This window comes from Vanessa tameamea, chromosome 12 (genome assembly GCF_037043105.1).
Source record: "Vanessa tameamea isolate UH-Manoa-2023 chromosome 12, ilVanTame1 primary haplotype, whole genome shotgun sequence".
In the NCBI taxonomy this organism is placed as follows: Eukaryota; Metazoa; Arthropoda; class Insecta; order Lepidoptera; family Nymphalidae; genus Vanessa; species Vanessa tameamea.
The window spans coordinates 5,584,198-5,603,617 of NC_087320.1; the positions used below are offsets into that span (position 1 = coordinate 5,584,198).

The window sequence follows — 19,420 nt, forward strand, 5'->3', positions numbered from 1 at the left end:
TGTGTTATGTCTTTGTGGTCAAGTTTTATGAAGTAACATTTTAGATATTTTATAAAACTTATTGAGTTTCTTCAGGTAAGTTTTTAGAATTATAAAAAAATACAACAGAACAATGGAGGATGAAATTGAGGTTGCCGTGATAAATATAGCTACGAGTGATTTAAAAATATATTTTTATATATTGTTATAAAACTTCTTTATACACATACAAATAACTATGTATTACACATAAGTTTACTACAAACAAAATAATATATATTATCAATTAATGAAACCACATCACACTTACATTAATCTTAAATTAATTATTATCATTAGTTTATTAAATTCACTGAAAAATAGTTTTATACAAACAAATATTTGTTTCTTAACATCAATGTTTTAAGACATGTCAAAAAGTATTAATGCAAGAGAGCTTGCTTGTCACAGACAATTATTACCTTTAACAGGTAGCACTTAGTTGTTAGCTTAAAAATACTACAAGATTTTCTTTATTTGATGAAACAAACTCTCTTGCATTATTATGTTAAAATGCTTTTATCTAGGAATAGAAAAGCAGAAACATAATTATTATACATTGAAACTATATCATAAGCTTATGACTAGCAAATCATAGTTACCTAGATGTGTTTCTTTAGTACAACATATAGTAAATGTAAATGATTGTAATGTAACAAAATCAACATCTTGGTAAGAAACTGTACTTTAGTGAAATATTTGTTATTATTTTGACTTTTTCTCATTTATTACAATGCCATTGTTTATACTGTGAATATATTTAGTTTGTGGATTTTATTATGTGTTTTCTTTAAGTGTCATCCAATTTCATTTCTAATAAAGAACTACATCAATATTTCTAAATTTTGATTTAAGTTGTTTCTCATAATCAGTATTTATTATTCTAGGGCACTGATATAAGGCTAAAAACTTAAGATTCTTATAATATTCAGATATAAGATCAACTATAACAGGAGTGATATTTTGTATTCGAGATAGACTCAAGCTTTGTAAATTTATGAATGTAGAACTTCCTAGAGTCCTTAACAAAGCTAATTCAGAAAAGTTAGTATTATTCCATAACTGTACATGCTCTATAGTTTTTAAAGAAATTAAGGTGACCAGTCCTGCATCGGTCAGATTTTCACACCTAATTATAGCCAAATCTTTTAGATGTGGGCAATTTGATAACTGTTTTAAAGAATTGTCTTCAACAGAATTTCCACCATAAATATGAAAAGTCTCTAGTATTTTCTGTTGAGAGCTGATCAGTTCTTTTATAAAATGGGGTTCCAAGTTTTTCACTTTTTCAATTAAAATATGACTGAGGTGGCTACATTGCAATAAAGTTTCACAATTAAAAGAATACAAACCAAAATCAGACAAAGCTAGGTAATTTAAATGTTTAAATTTATCAAATGGAATGATTAAGTCTTTATCACCCAAAAGCAGAATAGAATTTTTTAAACTTAATTTTTTTAATTTAGGCCAGTTTAGTATGTCATTTACAAATTCTTCCCCGATTCGACACATTACTAATTCGAGACTAATTAAATTTTTACATTGGTCTATAACAGATTTAATAGATGGGTAACTATAAACATATTGTATTTTTAAACAGCAAATATACTCACTATGAGTTGAAATGATCTCAAGGTTTTTTTCACTTACTTCACTCTGACCAGGTTTACCGGAGTAAATTAGTACAATGCGTCTCCATAATGCTTGGTCGCGTGCTAATTTTTTCCACCTTTTACACACATTTTCACAACAGAGAATAGTATCAAGTGGGAGAAATTTAAAAATATATATTAGTAACTCGTCAGGCAAAATATTGATTTGTTGCGAAGATTCATCACAATTATAGACGGTCATATCTTCGTTTAAATCTGCAATAAGTACAAAAATATTTAAATAAAACAATACAATAACGTTATAAATATTACACTTCAAAATCATTTTAATCTTTACATTTTTGTTTTTTTTTTGTAAATAGAGAAGTAAAGCAAAAAATTTACCGATGAAAATGTGCTATTTAATGCGTTGTTAGCCAAATAAACTATTTGCACTCGCAATTTGCAAATCATCCACATATCTATATTTGTACACAAGCTCGCAATTTCAATAGAAGCGCCACAAATCTAAAACTCAGTAACTAATCAGCAATCAGCACCTATAAGTACCGAAAACGTCAAACAATAACAAATTAAAAAGTCAAAATCACCGCTCCGGCTTCCATCTAGATATTGAATGTTTAATAATAATTTGTTGTCTTTGGTAAATACAGTGCTCACAGCTTTTTTTTTAAGTACCTTTATGTCATTAATAGTACAATTTTCTTGAATTTTCTGGAAAACTGTATTATTAAATAATCAAATTAAAGAAAGTAGATTTCTAAGCGATTCTTATGAATAAAGTTATCCTTTTAGTAAGTAATTACTTTAGAAGATATTTATACATATTTTAGAGGTCAGTTTAAAGAAACAAACCACGGGACATACATATATTTAAAATCGAACTACTTTTAAAAAGCAAACTTATTTGTGCTAATAGTATATATCTATGCTACTTAGTAGCATGTGTTTGGTGTCTATATTTTTGCTACTCTTCTAAACCTGCTGTTCACATACAACACCAACACGGCATTTTGTAATGGTATTTACTATTTGCATCTGAACACTTATACTATGACATATTTATTAGTAGTACATGTAGCACCACAGGACGCTGAAACCATGTCTACGAAAAATATATAACAACCGTTTAGTCTTAAACACACATGTAAAATATTATATAAGTATTACAAACAACATGAATATATGCTAAGAAAATTTTCTTTATTTACAAAAGATAAACATTTTAATTAAAAAACGGATGTCTAAATTATTCAGTATCAGTTTTCGATTAATTCTATCACATAGACTCATATAACTTATTCATTATTTGTTAATATTACAATAAAAAAATTGTATATTTTTTGTTTCAATTCTTATTTAGAGTCATTTTAATTTAATTAGTAACCTTTCAATTTAAACAAATAATATCTAATATCGGCATGAAAATAAACAAAAAACATGTTTGTATCGATATTATATATTCCAAAAATTGATCGATTATCACTTTTTCGGATTACAAGCTTTATATAATTTATTCAAAGAATGGGTAAAGCTTTTTATTACGATTAGACGAATATTAAAAATACTAGTCAGCATAATTTAACATTAATACTCAAGTATGTACAGTTATAATTATTGCTCAAGTAATATCATCAATAAACAATTGCGCATTAGAAAGAGAAACCAAATCCGCATGATCAAAGTTCTTGAGCCTTTTGTCGCTGTATCGTTGTCTATGGTAATTTTAATCACTACACTATCACTTCGTAGTCGCTATTCGCTTTGCCGGAGTCAGAGTTTCATAGTCTGTCGGGGCGGGTCGTCTCTGCAGATTATTAGTAACTCGTAGATTCGTGTATTTTCATATTTTGATTTAAGTGTAGGGCGACCCGATTCCTAACCCGATTTAAGTACTTAAAACAGACAAAATGTTACATCTAAAGAATATTGCTAAAACAGTTGTACCGCCTCTTAAAAACACAATTCAAAATGAGGCAGTCAATAATATGCTAAAGATTGCACCCGCTGCAGTGAATGTTTGTTGCCGTACCTATGCCAGTCATGAAATACCAGACAGGCTCAAAGATATTCCAACAAGTGCAAATCCTAGATTCTTTGACATGGTGGAGTATTTTTTTCACCGGGCGTGTCAAGTGATCGAAGACAAATTGGTAGAGGACATGAAATCCAGGGTTACAATTGAAGAGAAAAAGAAAAAGGTCGCCGGCATTTTACAATTAATGCAGCCATGCGATCATATTCTTGAAATCCAATTTCCTTTAAGACGCGATTCTGGTGATTATGAAATGATTCGCGGCTATCGTGCCCAGCATTCATCACACAGGACCCCAACAAAAGGAGGTATGCACCTTATAATTTGCCCATCATTGCTTACATCACTCCGTACATCCAGCTGGCGGAGTTATTGTAATAGGGATTTTTTTATTTATAGAACAGGTAGACACGTGATTTTGCCGACCGTAATGTTACGTAGATAACCAAAATCTGCGTGAACATAACCTCTTAAAATGTAAATTATATTAACGATGACTCATTCATAGCTGAAATAAAAGTAAATATAAATTTTTTGTTGATTTATCAAACTATATTGATAACCTTTTAGTGCAATACGTTTTTAATGTGTTATTATTAATTAAATTAATTTCTCAAATTACATTATTCGACTTTAATTCATTTGTTTATAAAGCCTACATTTATTCAAATATTAGTCATGGTTTATAGTACATAGTCACACAAATAAAATAATTATTGGATTAAATAATATTTTACCGTTCTTATAAAAGCATAAATAGTTAGGTATATTTTCATAATTACAATTACATTTTTCATTACATTACAATTAATATTATCAAATACTTCTTTGAAACCAAATTCAGTTATACCTTATTTTTAACAACTTCAACTTTTAGAATATGAATATTGAAAATTGACATAACATGTACATTATTTTTGAGGGTGTTTACTCTAAATGATGTTCAAAAACAAAAAAAAATCGTAAAAAAAGTATAGGACCACAGATAATATTGGTTATACAAAAATATAAAATTAATTGTAGTTTTTTTCTGAAGCACTGCAAAAGTAAAGTTCGGCTACGTGATTATAAATAAATTATAGACTTTTGTCGGTTATATTTCTCTATTACTTTGCATTTTTTCAATTTGAAATTCCATAAATGTCACATTATAACCACGTTACAAATAGTGATGTTTTAGCGGACGCAAAATTTTTCGAAGATTGATATCTCGTTGCAGCAATAATGAACAACATATTATTGCTTTAAAAATTTCAGGTTGTAGTTCGAGATGTTCATTTTTATGATGAACTAATAGGTCTATTCTAACTCCAACGAAGACATTAATTAATCTTTTCGCATTACTTTAAATTATATACCTAATCAAACAACTTTATTTTTTAACGAAAAGCCTTTCATACTGATTGGTTTTTTTGTTCAGTATTAAATTCGTGAAGGATTATGTAACAAATTAAAAAAAATATATAAGTACTTGATTTTGGATATGATATCATATTTTTAGATTTTAGCGAACAAGTTGTAACGTCATAAGGCTTTCTTTTGTACATATACTGAACGGTTATATGTATAAATTGTAGATTATACGGAGCCCACAAGATTTGTTGAAGTATTTCATAACATAACATAATCAGCCTGTAAATTTCCCACTGCTGGGCTAAGGCCTCCTCTCCCGTTGAGGAGAAGGTATGGAGCATATTCCACCACGCTGCTCCAATGCGAGTTGGTGGAATACACATGTGGCAGAATTTCGTTGAAATTAGACACATGCAGGTTTCCTCACGATGTTTTCCTTCACCGCCGAGCACGAGATGAATTATAAACACAAATTAAGCACATGAAAATTCATTGGTGCCTGCCTGGGTTTGAACCCGAAATCATCGGTTAAGATGCACGCGTTCTAACCACTGGGCCATCTCGGCTTTTTTAAAGTAAGTTTTTGTGAAGTATTTCACAGTAATAATATTAGTATTTTTTTCGTCGAATTTTATAGAACAATCAGACAAAGGTTGCTTTTTTGTTATATGTGATACGGACCAACAACGTTTTGTATTACGTGGGCATATAATTGAACACTAACTCAATTTGTACCCGCAATTTAGTTATTGTAGTCTTATGATACAAACCCAATAATCATGATGTTCACCGAATCCATTTCGGCCACGACGGTAATTCTCAAGATGGTTAATCTGCACAAGTGTTAGCTCAAATAAGTGCACTCTTCTATTTCATAATAAGATGGGATGGCAATATGACACAACTGGTAAGATTTCAGACGAAGGATCAATGGCTATAATTGCTTTCCGTACACGGCAGTTTAAATACTGCCAACCTTAAAGCTACCCAAACTACTGCTACAGAATTTATTGACGGAAATTGGCCCGACCCGATCTGCAACCTTATAAGTTTACCATTTATTATGCAAGGAAATCCTTTAAATGTACCTTTAAATATACCTGATGGGAATCCGGGTTACGTGGGATTCTTATCACTAACACATCTGCATCCCAATCACTTCGGTAGTATTACGCATGAATTTAGCGAAGTTCGCTTCAGGGGTATCTCGATCCCCCCGTAACAGATCGTCGGCGCATACGAAAGTGCGAGGCTATCTTGCTTGCCATCCTTCTCTAGGCAGTTTGGAAGGATACGCAAGGTGTCCTTTATACGTCCTCAACCCGAGGGAAAGTTTTTTGGGGGCGCGAAATGAAGACGCCTCAGTCGAGCGGGTTTAGCTCTCTACCTATCTCGCTCTGGCGTCCTTACAGACCATGACTCTCTTACCAGAGGAAGGTGAATAACCTGCACCCCTTATAAGTAACTCACTACAGCAACGAGGTAGTAATATATTGTATATGTTACCTTGGGCTAACATTTTTGGAATACCATCAGTACCAAAGTATAAGGTTATTAATAAATTCTTAGTAATTTCTAAATAGCATTAGCGTGTGTGTCTCATTTCTATTCGATTCGGTTTTCATTTAGGTCAGTGTGTAGCGTATTCAGTTTATGATTAATGTTTATACAAATTGCATATTGATATTTAATTGGTGTCAAGTTCAAGATACCAATGTGTTTACTTATGCTTTCTAGGTATCTATATTCTCTATACACGAATTGATAGAATTTCAACGTCGTACCGGCATCGTCTAGTCTTGAATATAATATATTTGTTAACAAGGCAAAAAAATATCAAGGCGATCATTCTCTAGTAAGATTAGCTAACTGCGCAAGACATTATATAAAAGTGCAAAAGTGTGGGGCTAAATACTCTATTTAACCCGATATTCCCAATAACTTTTTATTGGATTATCAAAGACCTCGGGATCTGAGCTTTATAAGCTTAATAATTGGTATACCAAGAGACAGACAAAAACATAATGTACCGAGTATTCGTTATAGGGGGAAACGAGTATCAAGTTTTGCATCTGCAGAGTACTTCCGAGTACAGGTTTATATACATTTGCATCGACTGCATATAAACACGTTTAACATGGTGAAGGTGTTTGTACGCATCAGTTTTAACCGTAAAACCTCCATAGCGATTCTATTTTAAACTAAAAAATCGCCTAAACCTAAAACTTAAACTCTAAAATACGGTCAGTACAAACTGTAAACATTCCAGCCAAAAAGAACAAACAGATATTATATAATGATTATAGTAGTTATTGAGCGACGTTTATTTAAATGTTCCTATGTGTTTATTTAATTAATGCAATTAACGAAACAATTGGCTACATCCTCTGTCATGTAAATTTAAAACTAAACTAAAGCATGCACATAAAAAACAAACGAATATTTAAACGCCTTATTCATCTCTATAACTTATTAGAAACAACCTGATGGAATATTTAAAAAAAAAGTGACTTAGCCGAGTATCTCGGTCCAAGTTATCACGCGGTTAATTTAGGCTAATAAAGTAATTTTACGAATTCACTAACGAATGTAATAATTTACGAGGAAGGTTTAGGAAAACTATCTTTTCTATTCCTTTTCTCCTCATACAAGTTGCAAAGAACAATCGCTTGCTGTCATACTTTAACTTTTTTGTTGACCATTCCAAATCTAATTTAAGAGCGATACGATTCTTAAAACTACTTTTAACTTACAATTTTGTATGAGGCTTGCTTTTGTTTGCGCGAATAGGATTTCGTGTGCCGATTAATATTTTAAAATATAAATATTTTTTAATGCTAGTCACCAGACCCTAATCCAAAATTTACGAGGGTTAAACTTTGCGATACGTCTCTATTTTTTTTTAACAGTATTTATAATCATTGAAATAATAATAACATTTGTTTATAAGAACTTTTTGCTGTAATACTTTATCTCAAGTTATTCATACGATGTATTTTCCTGTTTGAACATTTGTGTACAGTAAAGATATTAACAACAAGTATGGAGTATTAGTATAAGCCTAATGAGTACGTCGTGATTATGTTTTAAACTTGTTTTCGCATCACAAACCTAAACCTAGCATATGGTACATCACTAATAAAAGTACTCTATGTTGACTAAGAAAATATTATACTTATTCTTACTGTATTTCGTATTTGAAAATTAATTTATAATTTTAAATAATAAAATGTATATATTCAAGCAACTATTATCATTGATACTAAAATGTAAGTAGTAATTATTGATTAAAGTTATTAAAGTCATGGTATAAAACGATAAAAGTAAATCAGTTCAGTTTCTTTTTGTAAGTTTTTTTTTTAGTGTAATAATATATGAAAATTTTACAATTAAAATAGTATACTAAACTTCATAAATATGGCTCTAAATACTCACTGTACTGCAGTGAGAAAGGTATTTGGTCATTCCTCACTTTTAACACACAGTTGCACAAAGTGCTTCTGAAAATATTTTCAATGAGACAAATTGTAATTTAATCGGTAGTTCATTCTGCTTAGAAAATTCAATGATGCTTAGAAAGTGAAAAAACAATCTTATCAATCATATTATAAGAAATTTTTAGACGAAAATAGCGAAGGTGATTGGCTTACAATAGGTAGATAACAACCCACGTATGATTGTGTTTACGCTATGCCGGTGGTAACAGGAGGCGCGGCTGTGACGTAACCAGCGTCAGAATTTTACGTAACAAATATTTAATTTATAACTTATATAACATTCTTAAAAATAGCACATTTGTGTAAATAATCTAAGCAAATCTTATCACTGAGTGAAAAGTAAACTATGCACACCCACCCAGTCACGTATTCAAATATCACGGGGGCTCAAGGTCGGGCTGACATAATAATTTGCTATTGTTATCCTATATTTAATAGTGAATATGCTACATACATTATTAACCTGAACCTTTTATCAACATATTGGAAATGACGACAGCGAGCCTACATTTTATTCGTGTATAATTTTATCAATTAAAATGAAACGCATGGTAACAGAAATGACATGACGTCACCGTTTTTAATCCTTTTTGACGGATTTTAATGTATCCGTTGATAAGTAGAAATAAATTTCCTGCTACATTGCAATTTGCTTTGCATTGAATATTTAATATTAAACTGGTATTGCCATACAATGGTGGAATGATGTATATGTAAACTTTTTGGTTTCAAATTTCAAATCAAAACCTGACAAACAACTACTGAGTCTGAAGGCCGGATCGGTCTTAAGTCATTTAATTTAAATTTAATATTTAAACATCCACCGGCTGAAGTAACATTCATCTCAACGACAATTAAACATACCGTATCTTGCAAACAGGCATAATTATTATAATTTTCGAAAAAATTGCTACCTATTTTTGTTTCATTAAAAAAAATGAGAACAATAATAACAATAAGAAGAATAAGAACAACAATATTTTTTATACATTTTTCGATATCACATTACCAAATCCTCTTAATATTAGACATACAAAATAATGTTCTGATTATAATAAATTTATTTCAATTATAATATAATATAATTTATCTTAATTCGTTCAGGTATAAGATTCTCAATGGACGTGACAAGAGACGAAGTGAAGGCCCTGTCCGCTTTGATGACCTTCAAGTGCGCGTGTGTTGACGTACCCTTCGGAGGAGCCAAGGCCGGTATCAAGATCAACCCTAAGGAATACTCCGAACATGAACTGGAAAAGATTACAAGACGCTTTACGCTTGAACTCGCGAAGAAAGGATTCATTGGTAAGACAATTTGAATACATAACTAATACTTAAATAACTAAGAAGCGTCATATGATCACAAAAACACAAGTATCCTTGAAATAGATCCAACAGCTCTTGCCGGATTCGCACAGTCTGCGAACGTTTTTCTAGTCGGTGGCTAAAAAAAGCACGGAATCGAATTTACAAATTCTTATTACTAGCCATACGTTTTTTATGGTACATTTAGATTTCGCTTAAGATATTAAGAAGTCCTTTTTGAACAGAAAATAAAGTAAATAAATGTAACTTCGTAGTGAGCAGTTATGATATTCATGGTGAAAAACCTTATCACTATTCTTCACTCATAATCGATCCAAATTTATAAAAGCAACAAAGCTAATGACGTAATATAATATCTCGACATTCTTAAACAAACATACTTACGTATTCGTTATCACATAAACATTCTCAATTTAGTCTAGTTTAAATAATAAAAATTGCGAGTAAAGAGTTTATAATGAACTGCTCAAATAATCGTGACATAGGACTACAGTTTGTATGAGCAATTTTATATAAAAAAAACGTCTGTATCATCGCCATTAATTATAGACCAATTTGGACATAATTCGGTTGGTGATTGGTCTATACGCTATGTCAATAACACCTTCTCTGTTAATAAGTTTGCATGCCGTAAATTGCTCTCACGTCTTCCTCGCCAGCAATAATCCATTTAATTCGTACGTAACAGTATTACGTTGCGTTATCGGCAATCGAATGAAATTGAATTAACATTCGTTTAACCTTGAAAAAGAATCGAATTCTTAATAACAATGTGGCGGCCATATCTCGGTATTGATAGATTTTATCATCGGCCGGCGAATTTACGATTGTACTAAAAATTAGAAAATAAGATGTAATTTAATTCACATCGTGGCTTTTAATTCGATAAAGACGTGTTATTAACAATTTGAGCATATTTGTAATTCACTATTGATTGAATTTTACGTAGCAAGTCAACATAATAAAACATTTTAGCATGTCTATTTCTGTAGGGTTTACGTTGTGTATTGTGAGCGCGTAGGTAAGCTTAAAATGTTGTTAAGGAATGGGAGATGGGATGGGAAAGAGGTACTATTAAAACTGATACTAATATATGTGGTTAATAGAAATGAGATTGCTGTCACAGAGTTCGAAGCAGTGGCCTGTTGTGACTCAGCTTCACTTTGTCATTTTGCCAACGTGGCTCGTTTCGGTCGTTCGCTTTGAATAAATGCATAGACCGTACTCTCTTTAAATTATATCAAGCGTCTCAATTTTGTTTTGTCTGCATCACGTCTGTCTGATAAAATTGCTACCTATGTATACCCGAGAATCCATACAAGATATCCATGGAGAGATGTAGGTTAGTTGCGTATCTAAGACAAAAAATATAATTACATAATTATGTGGAATTCTCGTTTGATATTCTCAGATATTAGTAGTTATTAAATGTATAACTTGTTTGTAACTATTTATTTTTTGCTGCGTTGAATGTTATGTTTAAAATATATTTATAAATTAACTTCAATGGAATGATGATAAAAAGCGTGAACCTAATACTTGTTGAATTTCAGGCAGGATATGTTATGTAAATGTACCGAATTGTATATATCAGTTATATAACTTTGTATTTCAAGTGTTGAAAAGGAGAAACTACTGAGTTTCTTGCCGGGTTTTCTCGGTAGAATCTACATTCCGAACCAGTGCCGCGGTGGTAGCTCTTTATGTTTAATAAAATTCTGTGAAATGATGATTCAAAACATCCTTGTAAAGCCTACTTTAACAAAGTATATTTTCATTATGAATATTACAAAATTATTACTTTTAATAATTCTATTTCAGGCATTCGGTTTTTGTCTTATGTATAATTCATTATTATAATTTATATTGATATACAGGAAATACCAGTTAATGGAATAAAAGTCGAAATCGAGAAAATATTACTAATGGTATAAATAATTATTCTATCCGCTTCGATAATTAATTACATTTACTTAAATACAAATTACAAGTTAATTAAATTAGAATAAAATAAGGATTCTTTCTTACAGTTGAAACTGTAAAATTGAGTTTTAATTATAAAGAAATACCTACGTCTGTTATAATTCTACCATTTTTCTTTTAATATGTTTGAATTAACGTAGGTATTATGTATATTTAATTTTTGAAGCTAATTACATATTAAATATTTTTTTAGAACTATATATAGTAGAACAAATGTATATTACCTCTATTGCCATTACAATACCTATTATTTAAATTTCACATTATTAAAAATGGCGGATGTTACTGTACTAAAATTGCCGGACTTTAATATTCAATCATATTTCTTTTCAAGCATTCAAAGACGAACATTTCCTAGACTACAATTTCCTGTCTTGTGAAAAATGACACTCGTAACTGTCTTTCAATTGAAAATGATTTCTTTTATTTTTTATATCGTACTGGGTTTCTATAGTCTAACGTTTTTAGGGCCCGGTGTCGACGTCCCCGCCCCGGACATGGGAACTGGTGAACGAGAGATGTCCTGGATCGCGGATACCTACGCTAAGACCATCGGTTACCAGGATATTAACGCACACGCTTGCGTTACTGGCAAACCAATTAACCAGGTTCGTATTCAATTTGCGACCTTATTGTATATACAATATTACAAATGTTGTTTCAAAAAGTTAATCTTGAATGTTTGTTATTTAGGGTGGTATTCACGGAAGAGTATCTGCCACTGGCAGAGGTGTATTCCACGGTCTTGAAAACTTCATCAACGAGGCCAACTACATGAGCATGATTGGTTAGTAAAATTTCACAGAATATTCGGAATTAACTATTAGCTTACGCTGGATTGTAGTCTCACGCTCACTAGTAAGGTTCGGCGGGAAGGTTAATCAAAGCGAATGGAGAGATATGCTCTCCCTTTGAGGAGAAGGGTTGGAGCTAATTCCACCATGCTGCTCTAATGCGGATTGTTCGGGATACACATGTAGAAGAATTTCTTGGTGTGTGGTGAACATTTATATTTCCTTCACTACCGAGCACGAGATGAATTATAAACACAATAAGTACATATTTATTCAGTGGTGCTTGCCTAGGTTTGAACCCGCAGTCATCGGTTAAGATGCACGCTTTCTAATTACTGAGCTAACATGGGCCACTTTTGAAAATAGATATTCCTGTGTAGAGTCCCAAAATATAGCATTATAAATGATGACTCTCCCAGGCACAACTCCGGGATGGGGTGGAAAGACTTTCATCGTGCAAGGTTTCGGTAACGTGGGTCTGCACACTTGCCGCTACCTCGTCCGCGCCGGCGCCACCTGCATCGGCATCATCGAGCACGACGGCTCCATCCACAACCCTGACGGCATTGACCCCAAGGTAAATATCACGTTACTTTATAATAACACAAGATACTTAAAGTCATAAAAAGGAAAACCTATTGCTGTCAACTTTTGGCGGCAAATATGCATTAGAGAAAAAACATAGATTATCTAATAATTTTAAGGCTTTAACTGTTTCAGAAGCATATTAATACAAATGCATTATATACGTGTAAATACAGTGTTATTGGTAATTCGACGTATTCCCGTTAGGAGGTGATAGGATGCAATAATTTTAATCCCCATATGCATGATGCAAAAGTGAACCATTTTTGAGTTATCACGTTTTTTAGATTTTTTTCAAAATAAGTCAAAAATGCAACTTCGAAAATTTATTTAAAAAAAAGTATCAATTACAATCTATTTTTTTCTTCTGATTTATAAAAACGAATAAACACTGGTTATTTGTCAATATTAAAACAATAATTATCGTTCCAAATTTAAAAATGCGAGACGGAAAAAGATATTATTTCAATTTTTTTTTTTTCCATATATTTTCTATATATGTATTAGAAGTTTACTGGAACAAAACATCTTTATATGTCTCATTAGTTACATTATATGTGTGCAAAAGGTGATAATTGACAAAGGTTCTTTGAAACATTGCCTTCACAGTTTGCAATATCTTGTTATATTTGTAAAATAATAATCATTCGTAAAGACTTCAACAACAAGTAAATTACTGCAAAACATGTTGATACACTTACTTTGTTGATTTAACAATTATGTTGCAAGTTGTAAGTATTTCATTATAATATGGGAATTATTTAGTTATATTTACAAACTTTGACACGACTGACAAGACCATAACAATAAAATAAATTATTTTGCAATTTATATACATAGGTTAGTTCAGTAACAAAATGATATATAGTAACAGCCTGTAAATTTCCCACTGCTGAGCTAAGGCCTCCTCTCCCTTTGAGGAGAAAGTTAGGAGCATATTCCACCTCGATGCTCCAATGCGGGTAGGTGGATTCACATGTGGCAGAATTTCTTTGAAATTAGACACATACAGGTTTCCTCACGATGTTTTCCTTCACCACCGAGCTCGAGTTGAATTATAAACACAAATTAAGCACATGAAAATTTAGTGGTGCTTGCCTGGGATTGAACTTATCATCGGTGAAGTTGTACGCGTTCTAACCACGGGGCCATCTCGGCTCTCGTAATAATATCATTGTTTTTTTTTTAAATGTAATGAAATATTCATAAAGATTAAGAAAGAAGAATTTTTATGTTGTCTAGCTATCACGTGAAAGCCTTGAAATGTATATAAACTTTACTTATAAAAGTTACCGATAAGACGTTAAAAATGATGAAAAAGAAATTACGAAGTTAAACGAGATATTTAATTATTTCTAAAGTAAGAGATAAAAATAACAAATATTTATATATTATAACATTAAAACTTGAAACCCATCAATGCCCTACATTGATACTAATGAAACTGACCTGAGCGAAGCTGAAGTCGTGCTATAATCTGGCATTAACTTATAAGAACCTCGGAATAGTTTTCATTGCTACTCACTCTGAAATAACAATTTATTTTACATTTCCCAATGGAAATGACGAGAGAACAGACTTCATATAATTTAAACTACTAGATTGGGGTATGTTTTGTACTTCAAATAAAATAATAATACATGCTTAAAATGGAACAAGGCATTAAATTTCAAGCATGTATTTCTATACAGGTACAGTTAGTTATACAGCATATTATAAATATATATTTGAAGTTTTGATTTTGGGTTGTTAAAATAAGGAACAATTAAAATCAATAAATTGGAATTATGAAGTGGCAACAAAAGCCATGCACCGCAACTACTTACAAATTTTAATTTTCAGAACTTACAAATAAAATTTATTTGTGTGTTGTTATGTATTCATATTCATGATTAAAGGTAATAACAAGTGGGTACTTCGTAAAAGGGTTAAATATTATCTGAAGTGTAATATTGTTGTCGGCTATCATTTGTTTTATTATAATAGTTTTACAATTGAATAGATAGCACTGGATACACATTTATGTTAATACCTATGATTGACATATCTTAATCGCGACAAGGCGTTTTTTATGTTTTTCTTGCGTGACGTCACAGAGAAATCAGTGATTTTAAATAAAGAAGCAAGTTATATGACGACGATTCGGTCATATTTATTTATTTTTTACCAATGTATTCACTACAGGATCATCGTAATATGATATTATATCAAAATATTATAATAGAAATGTGAAGACTTCTGCTTGTTAGTCGACCGTGATCAAGAAACTGATGATATACTTTTTATGAAAATAATTATTGCGAAATGATGCCGTCCTTCATCCAGTTATTATCCATTCCAAAATTATTTATTTTATTGGTATTGGTATGGTAAAATATAACTAAATAATTTTCATATTATAATTTGATTTTTTTTACATCATTTTGAAATGACCAAAGTAGAGGAAGATCAAGTAAGGATTAGGGATTCATAAGATCGATATTAAGTGATTTTATTTTTTGATAAGATAAGATAAGAGCACTTCATTATTCAATCTTTGACTGATAATGTCTTTAACAATCTACCGTTTTATGAATTTCATGATAAGCCTTCATTTTTATAATGATTTTTTTAAATAGATTTACAACGAATAAAAAGTTAGATATTTATTAGTAAGAATTGTCATCTATTGGCATTATTATTTTTATTCGATTCAATTAATAATTTTAAAAAAAAATTATCTCTGTCGCAAGAATTCTATGGCATACGGGTTGCCCAATGATTTAATAATGTTCACAAGCTTACCTGGTTCCATTTTGATTTATTGAATAGAAGATCTGCAAAGAAGAATTATTTTAAAACAATCTATAAATTAGACATTTTCAAAGCTTAAAAACACATAATAGGAATACCATAAAAAAATTACTGTAACTTTAAATTAATGTTCCTCTTCAGGCTCTCGAGGATTACAGGATCGAGAATGGCACGATCGTCGGCTTCCCTGGCGCGAAGGCTTACGAGGGTGAGAACATGTTGTACGAGAAGTGCGACATTTTAGTACCCGCTGCCGTCGAGCAAGTTATCCACAAGGAAAATGCACACAAAATTCAAGCTAAGGTAAATATTATTATATATGTACTAACGAATTCAAATGCAAATTAACACTAATGAATCCCGAAGATTAGAACGATACCTTGATTTAAAAAATTTTACAGAACCCTTTGATCGCTATTAATTTGATAACTTGTCGCGGTACTAATTCATATAAACGAATTGATGCTGTATGGTTTGATATTAATTTACTTCGACGCCGCTTGACCGATTACAAAGAAAGTTAACACATTACGTACATGTATATTCAATCATAGAGATGTTTTTTATAATATCTACCTTTTGTAAATCACAATACTCTTCAACGGATCGCCATCACAATTACTATGGAGGACAATCTCTGGCGTGGTTTGCTAATTGTATATAAAGATAAAAGTATTTGGCTCAAATTTGCTTGAACCCTTTCTAATGGTACATGCCTTATGATAATTTTATAAAGTGTTTACATTCGTCATAATAATAACACTTTGAGCTAGATAAAATAATAAATTATAAGTAAGTGTCGTCGTATGAAACAACAAAATTACTAGCAACGTTGGCAACAATATTTTTGTATGACAAATTTATCAGGCTTATTTTCCATTTAAGATTAAGACGTGGTTTTTTGGAAAATCAACGAATTACGTGATTATCAAACGTTAAGATATATGAAATAAACATGATAAATCGCTTCTATTTAGGTAACAAGTCCTATCACCAGGTGGATAAAATATATCAGCGTTACCACGAGTCACGACAATTTATCAATAAAAAATAGAAACGATAAGAAAGTTTATCTATTGATAAACTTATTTTATAAATATTTAACGAAGCACTTCAATACAACAATATTTAATTATAAAAATGGCAGCACTTTCAAAAGGTTAACGTAATTATTATAGTATATATTCTTGTTTTATAAAATACTTACGTTAGAATGTAGACAAATGAAGTATGAAATAAAATTTCTAGAATAAAATTGAAATTAATAAAGCTGGTCACTACAAAGTACTTCGAAGGTAAAATTTTGCGTATTATACTTTCTATGCTTGTATTGTAGATACATATTTATAATTTACAGTTATTGAGAGCAGGAAGGTAAATTGGCATTGCCTGCCCATCTAAAGCCTACTAATAATACATATCTCGTATAATAAATTAATAAAATAAATGTTGTAACAGCAATTGGCATATTTTCGAATGACTTGCAAGTATTCGTGCCTTAATTGTTATGTCCTTCGTCTCCATCATCGCAATGAAACTGTTATGCTTATATTTTTGTCCGATGATAGCTTTCTATAAATTATATTACATAATTATTCGTGGTTCTTTGATGAATGCTTAATGATTAAATCTATAATTAATAAAACATCACATTCCCTAAAACTATTTCTAATTCCCATTTCGCGTCATAGTACCGCAAACATCTTATGTAAAAGCGTAACTGGCCAAAGTCCAAGAGACAAAAATCCAATTTTAAATGGGTCACTGACCTAAATCTATTGCAGATAATCGCGGAAGCAGCTAACGGCCCGACCACGCCCGCCGCCGACAAGATCCTCATCGACCGCAACATCCTGGTCATCCCCGACCTGTACATCAACGCCGGTGGTGTGACCGTTTCCTTCTTCGAATGGCTCAAGAACCTCAACCACGTTTCTTACGGCCGTCTCACGTTCAAGTATGAACGCCAGTCTAACTACCATTTGTTGGGTGAGATTCTTTTTTTAACGTTGTATTTGAGTAAACTTACTTTAAATTTAGAATAGTATTTGCATATTTAAAACAAAGAATTAAATAAATTTATAAGATTTTAAATTAACATGGTTATTTTTATTACTAACAGTATCTAAAACAGGATATTTACCATGTTTTTTATTTTTATTTGGTGGAGCTCGATATTTCGACATTATCTACGAATGTCTTGTTCACGTGATCCCGTTAAATATAATAAATAATATCCCGTTTTAGATACTGTTAGTAAATAAATTTAGTTATTATATAATGTAATGTGTATTGTATAGAATCCGTACAAGAGTCGTTGGAGAGACGTTTCGGTCGCGTGGGCGGTCGCATCCCCGTCACTCCCTCAGAGTCCTTCCAGAAGAGAATCTCTGGTGCTTCGGAAAAAGACATCGTGCACTCTGGTCTCGACTATACCATGGAAAGATCAGCTAGGGTAAGTTTTTATTTTTTTTTAAATAACCACAAGAAGATATTAAATATTAAAGAAAAGTTAGATTGTCCTTATAAAAACTATAGTATCTGGTTTCTTGTATTATATAGTAATACTCTCAAAACAAATGCCTACAAATCTTTAACTCTTGTTAATAATATAATCATATTTTATTATTATTACAGGCTATAATGAAGACTGCCATGAAATTCGACCTGGGTCTAGATCTGAGAACTGCGGCGTACGCCAACTCAATCGAAAAAATATTCACCACATACGCAGACGCCGGTCTCGCGTTCTAAACACTCATTTAATATACGAATTTAAGTATTGTCTGCATTTTAAAGACATATAGTCCCTTTGCACTTAAGTATAACTTTTAAGACATTATATTCACAGTATTTTATTTGTTGAAATCATGGCTTTTTATTTTTAAACTTAAGAGAAGCTTTGTTATTAAACTTAAAGTAAATATTTCAACTTCCGATTGTATCATCTTTTATTTTCGAAATAAATTGTTTTACTGTTATTTGGTTGTTTAATGTGTCCTGATAATCTCTTTTTAAAGATAACGGAATAAGCTCTTCTGTCTACTAATTATTATCAGTCTGCAGACATAGTACAATACGTCTATAAGTGCAATTTGTAGATTTTTTAATATTTACACCTTTACACAATCTACTGTTTTTTTAAATGTCAGTTTATCACGTAACTTTCTTAAAAACAATAAAATTACACAGATTTGAAGTAGACTTGATTTCATAAGCCGGCCATCCAAGCGTGCATAAACCCTAAAGTAGAAGCCATACACCTACTTGATGCTCACCTATTTCAGTTTTATGTTAGATTTCGCAGATATCAATTATATTGATTATATGAGAATTTTAATCCATTACTATTTAATAAACGTTTTTTAGTATTAATTTATAAGTTATATTTAATATTAAAGTATCTTTTTAAACTTATTTATG

At 31.1% G+C, this 19,420-nt stretch overlaps 2 protein-coding genes across 3 annotated transcripts; one reads left to right on the forward strand and one right to left on the reverse strand.

Annotated features, from left to right (window-relative positions):
* Positions 1-156: 156 nt before the first annotated feature.
* Positions 157-2,204, reverse strand: LOC113392923 (F-box/LRR-repeat protein 2-like). 2 transcript variants are annotated; one of them, XM_026629550.2, is made up of 2 exons: positions 2,016-2,204; positions 157-1,886 (listed from the first exon to the last, which is right to left on the reverse strand). In XM_026629550.2, the coding sequence occupies exon 2, from the start codon at positions 1,870-1,872 to the stop codon at positions 832-834; it is 1,041 nt and encodes a 346-aa protein (XP_026485335.1). In that variant the 5' UTR covers positions 1,873-1,886; positions 2,016-2,204; the 3' UTR covers positions 157-831. The 2 variants fall into 2 exon arrangements, with proteins under 2 accessions (XP_026485335.1, XP_064072434.1); XM_064216364.1 differs by having other exon boundaries at positions 157-1,874; positions 2,016-2,203.
* Positions 2,205-3,370: 1,166 nt separating this feature from the next.
* Positions 3,371-18,978, forward strand: LOC113392919 (glutamate dehydrogenase, mitochondrial). The gene is made up of 9 exons (XM_026629544.2): positions 3,371-3,974; positions 9,621-9,821; positions 12,294-12,433; positions 12,519-12,612; positions 13,039-13,196; positions 16,139-16,300; positions 17,782-17,986; positions 18,298-18,452; positions 18,635-18,978. The coding sequence occupies exons 1-9, from the start codon at positions 3,542-3,544 to the stop codon at positions 18,749-18,751; spliced, it is 1,665 nt and encodes a 554-aa protein (XP_026485329.1). The 5' UTR covers positions 3,371-3,541; the 3' UTR covers positions 18,752-18,978.
* The last annotated feature ends 442 nt before the right edge of the window (positions 18,979-19,420 follow it).

Excerpts from the sequence above, each read along its gene's own strand:
- LOC113392923 (XM_026629550.2), bottom strand. The coding sequence starts at position 1,872 with ATGACCGTCTATAATTGTGATGAATCTTCGCAACAAATCAATATTTTG.
- LOC113392919 (XM_026629544.2), top strand. The coding sequence starts at position 3,542 with ATGTTACATCTAAAGAATATTGCTAAAACAGTTGTACCGCCTCTTAAA. Across the intron at positions 9,822-12,293 it reads CGCGAAGAAAGGATTCATTG|GGCCCGGTGTCGACGTCCCC; the intron begins GTAAGACAATTT and ends TAACGTTTTTAG. Across the intron at positions 18,453-18,634 it reads CCATGGAAAGATCAGCTAGG|GCTATAATGAAGACTGCCAT; the intron begins GTAAGTTTTTAT and ends TTATTATTACAG.